The sequence below is a fragment of the Pantherophis guttatus genome, chromosome 2 (genome assembly GCF_059756535.1).
Source record: "Pantherophis guttatus breed Tessera chromosome 2, ASM5975653v1, whole genome shotgun sequence".
In the NCBI taxonomy this organism is placed as follows: Eukaryota; Metazoa; Chordata; class Lepidosauria; order Squamata; family Colubridae; genus Pantherophis; species Pantherophis guttatus.
In genome coordinates, this window is record NC_142064.1 from 291,527,811 (window position 1) to 291,539,550 (window position 11,740).

Genomic DNA, 11,740 nt, shown 5'->3' on the forward strand with positions numbered 1-11,740 from the left:
ACACTGCAGGGGGGTGGTTGACAGGCAGGGACACATAGAGAGAGAATCCGCCCATTTCAGGGAGGAAAAGGCTGGGATGCTTCATATGAAGAAAGAAGACGGGGCTTCGATGGGGGTGGCAGCTAAGGGGGGAGCCTGGGCTCACTTGGCCAGAAATTGTGGGAATTCTCACAAGGAGAAGGGGGGTCAGGAAGAAGAGCCTGTCCAGGTTCCAACTAATGAACCCAAAGGAGTCTGCATGGGGTGCCAAGAAGGATCCTCTCGGACCGGAGGGTGGGGTGCAGTTCAGGGAGAAGTTTTGGAGGGAGTTCATTAAGTTGATAGGTTCATCTCAAGGGCTTAGCTCCACCTCCCACCCGAGGACGAACGGAGGTAGAGAACGAGCGAACGCAATGACAGAACAATACCTGAGATGCTAAGTTCATTATCAGCAGTTTAGCTGGGCAGATCTCCTGCCATTTGCTGAAGTGGCCTACAATACCGCAGTGCATATAGCACGGGATTCACCCCTTCTAAAATAGCCACAGGGTGGAATTTGTCTCCTGAATACCCTCGGGAACCCCCCTCCACAGTGACCCTAACAGAATGGGTGGGGTGCTTACAAAATCCGTGGGGGAATCTAAACCTGGGGTGCTCCCTCCCCAAGGGAGGAATGGGAAGGAATGCCCCCCACCTTCCCTTCCCTTCCCTTCCCTTCCCTTCCCTTCCCTTTTGCAATTTCCCAAAACTTGAAAAAATTTTGGGCAAGATTTTAGCATTTGGGTGTGTTTTGTTTTTGATTGCAATACTTTTTCAGATCTCTGTAAAGAAATGTTGCCCAAAATCCAAAAAACTGCTCTATCCACAACAAGGAGGCAAGTTTTTTTTTTAAAAAAAGGAACAATTAATGTATTAAAAAAAGCCACCTATAATTTGTAGGAGAGGTTGAGATGAGGGGGAAGAGGAGAAACTCACCTGCAGGAGGTTGGATGGGAATTGCTGGAAGGAGAAAAAGACCCAATCAGGACCCTTCATGGGCTGGAGGACTCAGGGGGACCCCCTCCCCATTGATAGCCCATAATAGGTTGCATTGTCTTCACTTATAGCCCCTCCAAGAACAGAAGTTCCCATAAATATTCCCCAAGGAGCCCCTCTTGGCCACCTGCTAAGCTTGAGGAGAGGCCTCCCCTAGATGGTCCCCTCCCCACCACCTCCCCTCCAGCCCCCCAGACTCACCTTTCTTGCTCTTCAGGTAGGAGAAGAGCCCCACAGCCAGGAAGGCCACTCCTATCACGGCCCCCATGATCCCCGTCCAGAGTTTGCTCGTGGCAGAGCTGGAGGAACGGGGCTCTGGGGAAGGAGAAGGAGCCTCACCTGAGCAGGAGGATCAGGCCCACCTTCCCCCAGGAGGCTCCATTCCGGCTCTCCCCACAGGGAGGGTCTCTCCCCTTTCTCAGGGCAGGATGGGGTCCCCAGACCGGGAGGGGAGGGAGGGGAGGGAGGGGCTTACCCCACTGGACAGTGATGGGCGCCTCCAGGCTGGCATGCCCCACCTTGCAAGTGTAGACGTCCCCCCGTTGGGGCTGGGTCTCCAGCATCACCTGGAGCTGATAGGTCCAGTCCCCGTTCTGGAGCTCCTCCCCAAAGGCCACGCCCTCCTCCTCCAGCCGCCCATTCTTCAGCCACTGGACCTCGATCTCCACGGGGTAAAAGCCGGTCGCGGTGCAGAGGAGGATGGTGTTGGGGGAAGAGGGGTCCATCTTGGTGGGGGAGATGGAGACGGTGGGCTTGGCTGGAGGGAAGGAGGAGAAAGAGCCACATGAGAGACACAACAGGAAAGAAATAACACAGAATATGGGAAGGACAGACGCAGCACGAGTCGGATGATTCTTGGGATCTCGTTGAAAATGAAACCACACTTTTAATTAAGTGTAATACCACAATATTTGTTTGTTTGTTGTTTGCTTAGTAAATTTAGTTATTTATTAAATTTATTTCCCAAAGTGGCCACAACTAACCCAAAGTCTTACAGACACTCTCCTAGCCGTGACTGCCACCTGCTCTCCGGGAGTCCAGGAGAATCTCCAGAATTGCCAACTGGGTCTCTGGGACAATGCAGCTCCACCCAGAAGGAAGTTGGTTAAAGTCCCCCATCTTGGGGCTCCCAACACCCAAAGCCCCTTTGGCCTTTCCAGGGTTCAGCCGAAGCCCCTAATCCCCCACTCAGCCCCTCCCCCCACAGCCTCCGGGACCCTCGAGGGGGCAGCCTCAGCATCTCCTGGGTCCCCAGAGGCGGAGGTGAAACCTTATAACATCAGCAGACGGAGGAGACCTCCAGCCCTGGTGACGGATGGCCTCACCCAGCGGCTTCATGCGGAGGTTATAGAGGAGAGGAAAGAGGACGGAGCCAAATGCCTCTGAGCAGCCCTGAAGGTGATCAACCAAGTTTGCCAAAGAAAGAAAGAAAGAGAAAGAGAAAGAGAAAGAGAAAGAGAAAGAGAAAGAGAAGAGGAGAGGAGAGGAGAGGAGAAGAGAAGAGAAGAGAAGAGAAGAGAAGAGAAGAGAAGAGAAGAGAAGAGAAGAGAAGAGAAGAGAAGAGAAGAGAAGAGAAGAGAAGACAAGATCTTTATCCCAATTTTCTTTGGTGTTTCAATCACTTTTCAAAAAGTTTTATTTGGAGAGAGAAAATTTCTCCTTCCACTTTTCCTTTTCTCCCTTTAGGATCCACAAGATACACAAAAAATCAGCAGAAGATTTCAGGGGGAAAAGTGCAAAATGTGATGTGGCTGCAAAACCCCCCAATTTTAGGCAGCCTCAACAGAAAGAGGCATTTTGAAGGAAAGGGCAAAGGAGGCCAATGGGGGGCAGCCCTTTGCTCCCCATAACTGCCAGAATCCCCTGAAGGAAAAGTTTCTCCCCCATTGAAGATGAGAGACCCTGAATCCCCCCTTCAGAGCAGGAAGGACAGAAGAGGTTTTGGGGGATCTCATGATCTCTCTCAAGGATCCTTCCTGGGGGGGGGCTTTGGGGGGATTCAGAGGGAGACCCACCTCAGACCAGGCTCTGCCTGCACCCAGCCGGCCTCCTTCCCAGCCGCAGGAACCGGCCATTCCTGGGGAAGGAGGTGGGGAGGGGTCCCTCTGACTCCCAGAGGGAAGCTTCTGCCCTGGATGAGGGGGGCAGGGAGTGGGGAAGGCATCCAGAGGGGATCTGGGATCTTGATCTCCTCCTTCAGCAAATGCTCCAACTGGCACAACTCTTGGATGGATTAATGGGGGGGGGGGGTTTAGTCTGGATGAGCCCCCCAAGAGAGTTGACAATAGATCCATTCCAGCCCAGAGTCCTTTGCTAACCATTTTTTTTTTCTCTTGAGGGATTTTCTTATTAACAGTAAATTCTATAATGCTTAAGAAGAACCCATTTTTAAATGGTTCTTTGTAATTCCAACCTGGGATCTGGTCAGGTTTCCAGGCAGACAAATAGCAACATTTCAGGTGTGAGTTGTTTTCTTTTCTCAGGAAAATCCCATTTGCCTCTTGGGACATTAAAGGCCTTTGTGGAATTGCTAAAAGAAGGCAGAGGCTTTACAAACTGAGAATGGCTTTTTTTTCAACAGGAAATGCAAATTTTGGATGAGAAAAAGACTTTTAGCAAGAAAATGGAAGGCTCAGATTTTAAAGCTGCAATTTGGTATTTTTCCATGTTTATTTTTATAGCCCATCCCAAACCTCCTTATTTACAAGACTTCAGTGTGAAGATTTTGGGGTTCCAATTTGGCCAGATGGGAGTTGCTGGAGATTTTAATTGGATCGGAATTTTTTTTTCTGTTTAAATACCTACCGAGAGACACAATTTTCTCCCTCTGCCCATCCAGGAATGGGCTTTGGGGTCTTTGGGCAGCTGATGAAGCTCCTTTCCCTGAAGGGAAAATCCCCCCAGAGACCCCCAAAAGGAGGGAGGAGGGAGGGAGGCCCTGAGAGGCCCACAAAAGAGACACACTCACAACACCAACACAATTGGCACTTGGGGCACTTTCGGAGGTTATCAAAAATCACTAGAGAAATGAATAAAAGTGAAAGTGAAATCTCTATGTTAAATATTATTGGAATGAGAATTATTTCAAGTACTGTGCCAGATGACAAGAATGTTGGGCTGTTTGTAGGGGAAAAATACACTTTAAACATCGCCCAGAAACAAATTAAACAGTTGAATATTATTATCTCCATGAAAATATCCTCTTTGGTAGTAAAAAACATTTCCAAATGCATCTTATGTGGCAGCTGAAAATCCTCCCAGGTTTGCAGGGAAGAATTTAGGAGTGAAAATGAGTTTTGCCTCCAGACTGAATATGTGGAGAGCAAAATCTCTGTTGGTTCCCAGAAAATATTGAATAATTTCCGGAAGGAGCAAATGATCCAAGAGGCTTTTCTCTCTTAGGATCTGGAGGTTTTCCTCTTATGGAAGAAGGATCTTATTGGATTCTTTTTTTTTTTTTTTAATACAATTTTATTAATTTTTTTATACGCAAATAAAATATAATAACAATTCTGTTTAACATCGGATTCGCAGTGTTTATACATATATACATGAATAAGTGTCTGGTGTCATTTATACTATACATTTCTAATTAATTTCTGCACCTTTTGTTTCTTCCTTAATTCTATCATTTATCCATTCGTACCATCTTCCCCACACAGTATCATAATCAGAATTTTCATCGTCATTTATCTCGTGAGTTAATTTACTTATCTCTGCACACTCTAATATTTTATTAATTATAAGGTCATCTGGTGGTAGGTCTTTCTTTTTCCAGTATTGAGCGTATGCTAGTCTGGCAGCTGTAGTTATGTGTATTAGGAGGTGGACCTTTTCCTTTACGTATCCTTTCTTTACCATTCCCAGGAGAAATATTTCTGGGTTCAGATCAATGTCTTCTTTAAGTATGTCTTTCAACCATCTCCAAATTTTGCTCCAGAACCTTTTTGCTTCGGGGCATGTCCACCACGTATGAAAGAAGGTGCCATGGCCATGGCCACATTTCCAACAATTTGGCTGCGCATTGGGGAACATCTTTGCTAGTCTTGCAGGTGCCAAATGCCACCTATGAAGCATTTTGTAGTGATTTTCCTTATATGTGGCTGCTCTAGTTAATTTATAATTTTTATTCCAGGCTTCTTCCCATTCATTAAAATTCAAACTGTGTCCAATATTTCTCTCCCATGCTCTCAATTGATTTCTAATTATATCCTCATCTCTGTCTTCCTCTAATAAATAGTTATACAGCTTGGCCAACGCTTTTTTCCCTGGTCCCATCAAAATTTTGTCTAATCCATTATATCCTAATTCTAGGCCATACTCTTCTTTATCTTTCTGGTATCTTGATTTTATTTGCAGATAAGTCCACCAATCTAAAGTTATACCTTGGTCTCTCAGGGCTTCATTAGATTTAATATTTCCCCCTCCATCGACAATGTCTTTGTATCTGCACAATTTCTCCATTCCCCACCTGTTGGGGTAAATCATTGCCTCTACCGTGGAAAGCCAGTTTGGGACTTTTGAATAGTATCTCTGCCTGATTCCCACCCACGTTTGTATTAGGGAGTCTCTAATTTTATGCCTGTGGAAATAGGTTTTCTTTTTATTGTCTTTGTCCCATAGATAAGCATGCCACCCTTTCTGTAGGTCATGTCCTTCTAACACTAAGATTCTCTTATTCTCCAAGGTGATCCAATCCTTTATCCATATCAGCTTTGCTGCTCTGTAATACATTTCCCAATTTGGAAGTCCAAATCCTCCCACATTCCTTTTTTCTTGTAGAATTTTAAGTGAGATCCTTGATTTTTTTCCCTCCCAAACAAATTCCCTAACGGTCTTATTTAATTCTGAAAAAAAAAAATTCTTTAAAATTATTGGTAAATTTTGATATAAAAATAAGATCTTGGGGAGGATACTCATCTTAATTGCCGCAATTTTGCCAATAAGTGATAATTTGATCTTTTTCCATCTATCCAGATCTTGTTTTAATTTATTAATTAATGGAGTATAATTGTCTTCTTTTAGAGATGAGCACCTTTTGGTTAGCCAAATTCCTAAGTATTTTATTTTTGGGACAACTTGTAAGCCCAAGGTTTCTTCTATCTCTTTCTTCTGCATCTCAGTTACATTCTTAGTAAGTATTTTGGTTTTAGATTTGTTCAATTTAAAGCCTGCCACCTCCCCGTATTTGCCCAATTCCTCTAATACTTTTTGTCCAGATATTAATGGGTCTTCTAATATTAACGCCACGTCATCCGCAAAGGCTTGTGTTTTATAAATCTCTTTTCTAATTTTTAGGCCTTTGATTTCCTCGTTGTTTCTAATGTTTCGTAGCAAAACTTCCAGAGCCAAAATGAATAATAGCGGTGACAAAGGGCAGCCTTGCCTTACACCTTTCTTAATTTGAAAAATTCTTGTCCTGTCACCATTTACTAAAATGCTCGCCCTCTGATTATCATAGATAGTTTTTATCATTTTTTCGAAGTTTTGCCCGAATCCCATTATTTTAATTTGCTTAGTCATAAAATTCCAGTTTAGATTATCGAATGCCTTTTGGGCATCCAAAAAAACTAAGGCCAGCTGCTTTTCTGGATGTTCTTCGTAGTATTCTAGAGTATCTAATACAATTCTCAAATTGTCCCTAATTTGTCGTCCCGGGAGAAATCCATTTTGGTCTTTATGAATCCAATTATTTAATATTTTTTTGGTTCTTTCTGCCATTATACACATGAATAGTTTGTAATCAGTGTTTAGAAGTGAGATCGGTCTATAATTTTGAATTTTTTTTGGGTCAGCACCTTCTTTCGGCAGTAGTGTAACATGAGCTTCCCTCCACGAGTCAGGAATTTTTGAGCCCGTCAAAACCTCATTGAAAATTTCCATTAATTTGGGTTGTAGAATTTCTTCCAATTTTTTATATATTTCTCCTGGGAATCCGTCTGGGCCAGGTGATTTGTTGTTTTTGAGTTTGGAAAGGGCTTTTTTAAACTCTTCAGTTGTTATCTTAGCGTTTAGCATCTCCTTCTCTTCCTCCGTTATTTGCGGGAGCTCCGCCTTTGCCAAGTATTGATCTATTTTTTCCTCCGAGGTCTCCTCTTCTTTGTATAGAGATTCATAGTACTCTCTCGCTCTTTCTAGTTTATCTTCTTCTTTATTTAAGAGATTTCCCTCAGCGTCTTCTAATATCTGGATTGTCCCTTTTTCATTTTCCTTTTTTAATTTATAGGCCAGCCACCTGCCCGATTTATTTGCGTTCTCAAAATAGTGGTGTTTTGTTCTTTTTATTTTTTGGGCTAGCTCTTCTTGATCTAGAATATTTAATTTATGTCTCCACACCATCCAATTTTCTTTTACTACAGTATCTCCAGGCGTTTTCTGGAGTTTCTTTTCTGCTTCATCTAGCTGTTTGATGAGATCTTCCCTGGATTTTCTTTTTAGTTTATTTTTATATGCGGTGTAGGATATTATTACTCCCCTCAGGTAGGCCTTCATTGTGTCCCATACTATTTCATGGGGTGTCCCTTGGTTCTCGTTTTCTCCAAAAAAAGTCTTTATTTCTCCTTTCAGTTTTTCTACGCACTCTTTGTCACATAATAGTTTTGTATTGAACCTCCATCTCTGTTGTTTCTTTCTCTTTACATTTCTCCATTTTATTTCCAGGGGATTGTGGTCTGCCCAGATGTTTGGGCTAATTTCTGCCATCTCTATTTCTAACCCCAGCGTCCTGGTAACCCAAGCCATATCTAATCTCGACCATGACTGTTGCGAGTTGGAATAGAATGTAAATTGTCTTTCGCTTGGATGCAAAGTTCGCCATATGTCGATTAAATTCATTTCCTCCACCAAATCGAAAAAGGTTTTTGGTAAAGTCACTCTTTTGTTTTTATTCATTTTATTGCTTTTATGGTCGTTATCTGGGTCTACAATTCCATTGAAATCACCTATCATGCAGATTTCATTATGTTCCATATTCCCTAATTGTTCACGTAACTTTTGAAAAAATTCTCCTTGAAAAACAAGGATCTTATTGGATTCTATGGTGAGACATTATTTTTGGAGAATCTCTGGAGTTAAACTTAACCAGTTCTTAAGTAATGATGCTCTCTGATTCTAACAAATAAATATAATTTCCCTGGAAAGGCTGAATGGCAACAAGGGCAGCTAAAATCCTTGATTTGTGCAATTCTTGGCCTCTGAAACCCCATCAGTTGGTAGAAATATAGAAGATTTTTACTAGGCAAAGAAATAAAAGGAGAAAAAGAAATGTAGGCAACATTGAAGGAATCTGGAAGAGAGAAGGAAAGAATCTGAGGCTTCAGGGCTGAATGGAGGCCCAAGTTCTTTCTTATGACCCCAAATTCAGTTTTAAGCTTTGTGGGTGTTTTGCCTGCATTGAGCAGGAGAGAGAGAGAGAGAGACCTGGCTGGGTTCCCCTCCCCCCCCAAAAGAAACATATCTGGGTGGATTTTCTGGGGGGGAAATGGATCAAAGGGGGAGAGATTTTGTGAATCTGAGAGTGCAGAATAAATAAATAAATAAATAAATAAATAAATAAATAAATAAGTAAATAAGTAAATAAATAAATAAATAAATAAATAAATAAATAAATAAAGAGCAAAATCTCCATCCGGGAGGATCCCAAGGAATGAAATGAAATGAAGGGGGGGGGGGCCTGGCTTCCTCCTCCCAGGGAAGAGCCCCCCCTCCCTCCCTCCCCCCGACACTCACCTCTCCGGCCAATCATTCGCTCCTCCCTCTTGGCCGCCTCGTAGCTGCACACCTTGTAGGCTTGTCGGCAGAAATAATCCACAGCCGCCTTCTTGTCCTGCAGGTAGAACTTGTTTCTGTTCCAGGCGTCCGCAATCACCTTCCCAAACTCCGTGAGGGCCACGAACTTCCCGAGGTCGCTGTCGAAGTGCACGAACTCCTGCCGGTCGTAGATGTATCTTTGCAGGTATCTCACCCGCTGCGTCCCGTTCAGGAAGCGGCACTCGTTCTTTCCCTGGACAAGGAAATGGGCTGCGCGGGGGAGGAAGAGGGGAGGGAAGGCCGTCAGGAGGGACTCCAGGGCCCATCGTTCCCAGCCGCTAGCAGAGGAGGGGGGGATCTATGCGGGAGGGGGGAGTTGCGGGAGTCCTTCCGAGGGAGACTGGCGGAAGACGCCCCCTGGAGGAGGGAACGGGAACTCTCAGTCCCAGAGAGGAAGGGAGGCTTCCTGGGGGGTCTGGAGGGGGGAGGGGAGGAAAGAGGGGGAGGGGTGGGAAAAGGCAGGCAGAAGCTTAACCGGTTCACCGATCCCATTCAGTCTCTGCAGGGAAGGCTGGATCTCAAGGGGCAGGAAGGATGGGGGGGGGGGGCTGGAGGGAAAGTAGCTTCCATCCCCCCCACTCTCTCTTCCTTTGGGAGGGGATCTGGGGAGGGGCCACAATGAGGACATCTAGACCGACTCTCCTGGGGTCTCCCTGCTGTTCAAGCCTCACCTTCCCTTCCTCTCTCCTCCCTTTTCTCCTTCCCCCCAATCTTCAGCCCAGCTCCCTCCCTTTGGGGGATTATCTCAGATCACCCCTGTTTCCTCTCCCCCTCCCCAAAAAGACCCCCAAGAGCCTCTCAAAGGGAGGGTCTCCTGCCCCTTTCACAAAAGAGCCCCAACATCCTCCTCCCTCCCTTCCCCCTCCCCTCCAGGGGGATTATGGGGCTGGGGGTGTTCTTGGTCTCCTTCCCCAATTCAGAGGCTCCCCATGAAGGGCCGTAAACCCCCCTCTTGCCTGACCTTCACAGCCTCAAATCTGAGATTGAGAAGAAAAAGTGAAGTTTCTGAAGAAGCCCAAAAACTTTTGCTCAAATGCCTCTTTTCCCTTCTGGGGATTCAGGGCTGAAAATGCCTCAGTTTCCCTCTTTCGCTTTTCCTCCCCTTCCTCTTTCCCTGCAGCCCCCTCCCACCCAGGCACAGGAGAGGCTGACACCCCCACCTGGGCTACATGGGGGGAGGGTTAGGATTAGGGTCCCTCTCCGTCCTCCGGGGGGGGGGCTGTGGGGAGGAAGGGGGAGGAGACCACGCAGAGATGGAGGCTGCTGGAGGCTTCCTTCCCCATTCCCAGCCCCCTCCTCCCCCGCCCAGCCCCCTCCTTACCGGGGGTCTCCTCCCCCCCTTCGCTCCCGGGGATCCGGGCCAGCGCCCCCAGCAGCAGCATCAGGGGGAGCCCAGCCAAAGCCATGGAGGCTCCCCACAAGCGCCCCAAAGGGGGGAGAAAGACGCCCCCAGCCCCAGAGGAGGAATCGGAGGGTCTGGAGGGGGGGAGGAGGTTTCCTTGGACTTCGGAATTGGGAGAGTCCAGAAGAGCAGGAGGACCAATGGGAATCCTCCCTTCTGCAGCGTCATCGGTCTCCGGGCAGAGCCTCCCTTGACTTCGCCCGATGCAGGAGAGAGTTCGGCGCAGAGAGAGAAGCGGAGAAAGTGGGGGAGGGGGATCCCTTCAGTCTTGGGGAGCTGCAATCTGGGGGGTCTTTCATGCCAGCTCCGTCTTCCTTCCCCCCCCCCCCATTCTCCTCCACTCTCCCTTTCTCTGGGCGCCTGGACTGGAGGGGCGGACTAGATGCCCTCTGAGTTCCCAGAGTGCCCAGAAGGAGCCTAAGGTGGAGCTGCGGAGAGTCCAGGAGGGCAAAGTGGATCCAGAGCTCGAGGGGTCCTTTGGGGCTCAGAAGGGGAGGAGGGAGCCCCCAGCAGCTGCCCTGGATGACAAGGGGGGAGGGGCAGCCCCACAGCCAGCCTGGACTTGGGGGTCACACGCTCCCCCCAATCCAAAGGGAAGCCAGGAAAACCCTCAGCTGACAGTCCAGGCAGGATTGCAGGGATCCCTCCTAATCCAGCCGGATCCTCCCCCTTCACGGGGGAATCTCCGTAAGGATCTCTTGGCTTCACAAGAGAAAAGGGCGATTTCCTTCCTTGAAACACGCGTCTCCCTTGCTCAGAACGTCTGGACGGACCGGCTCCTTCAGGTTTCCCTCCCCTGAACCCCGATTGTGGAGGAATCTCCCTCTTCCTTTCTCTCTGTGGGTGGGGATCCCCCTTTTCCTTGCAAAGCAGCCCCGGATGAAGATCCCGGAATGAAGTTCAGCCGTTTCTCCTCCGCTTCCCGCTCCTTTCCTCGGAGAACGTCCACATCTTCTCCCATAATGCACCACAATCTCTACTTTCAGCAGAAAAAAATATATAAAGTTACATCGTGGAAGAAATTTTGCCATCTGATTGTGCAGATCGTGATGAGATTTGCCTATTTCGACTGTGGGACAGGAAGGCCCCTAAAACAAAAGGCTCCTTTTTATGATTTTTATTAAGACTATAAGGGCATAAAATGGAAAATAAAAGTATTAGGGAAATGGGGAAGGGAAAGAAAGGGGAAGGAGAAGTGGGGGATAAAGGGCAAAAGGAAAAAAGAGAGGAAAAAAACTTCTTCCCACCACAATAAAATAGAAAGTGAAATTGTACCCTCGGTTTTTATTTCTTTTCTAAGTAAATATTAACCATTTCTATAACAACAACTTAACTTAATCAGTAAATCCCAAAAGTCCAGATTTCATTTTTTTCCTGCCTCAAGCACAAAGTCCAGAAGTGGCTTCCAGGTAGAAAACCAGCTGGAAATCTCTTCTTTCCTCTGCTCAAAAAGTTTATTTTGCCATCTCTGCCACATTTTTCATTCCATCACTTTGTCCATCCTGGGGATGGAGG

The 11,740-nt window shown here is 46.5% G+C and overlaps 1 protein-coding gene across 1 annotated transcript; it reads right to left on the minus strand.

Moving 5' to 3' along the window:
• Positions 1-81: 81 nt before the first annotated feature.
• On the minus strand, positions 82-11,186 carry LOC148116156 (H-2 class II histocompatibility antigen, E-S beta chain-like). The gene is made up of 4 exons (XM_087888312.1): positions 11,092-11,186; positions 8,743-9,101; positions 1,490-1,771; positions 82-122 (listed from the first exon to the last, which is right to left on the minus strand). The coding sequence occupies exons 1-4, from the start codon at positions 11,184-11,186 to the stop codon at positions 82-84; spliced, it is 777 nt and encodes a 258-aa protein (XP_087744438.1).
• Between the last annotated feature and the right edge of the window lie 554 nt (positions 11,187-11,740).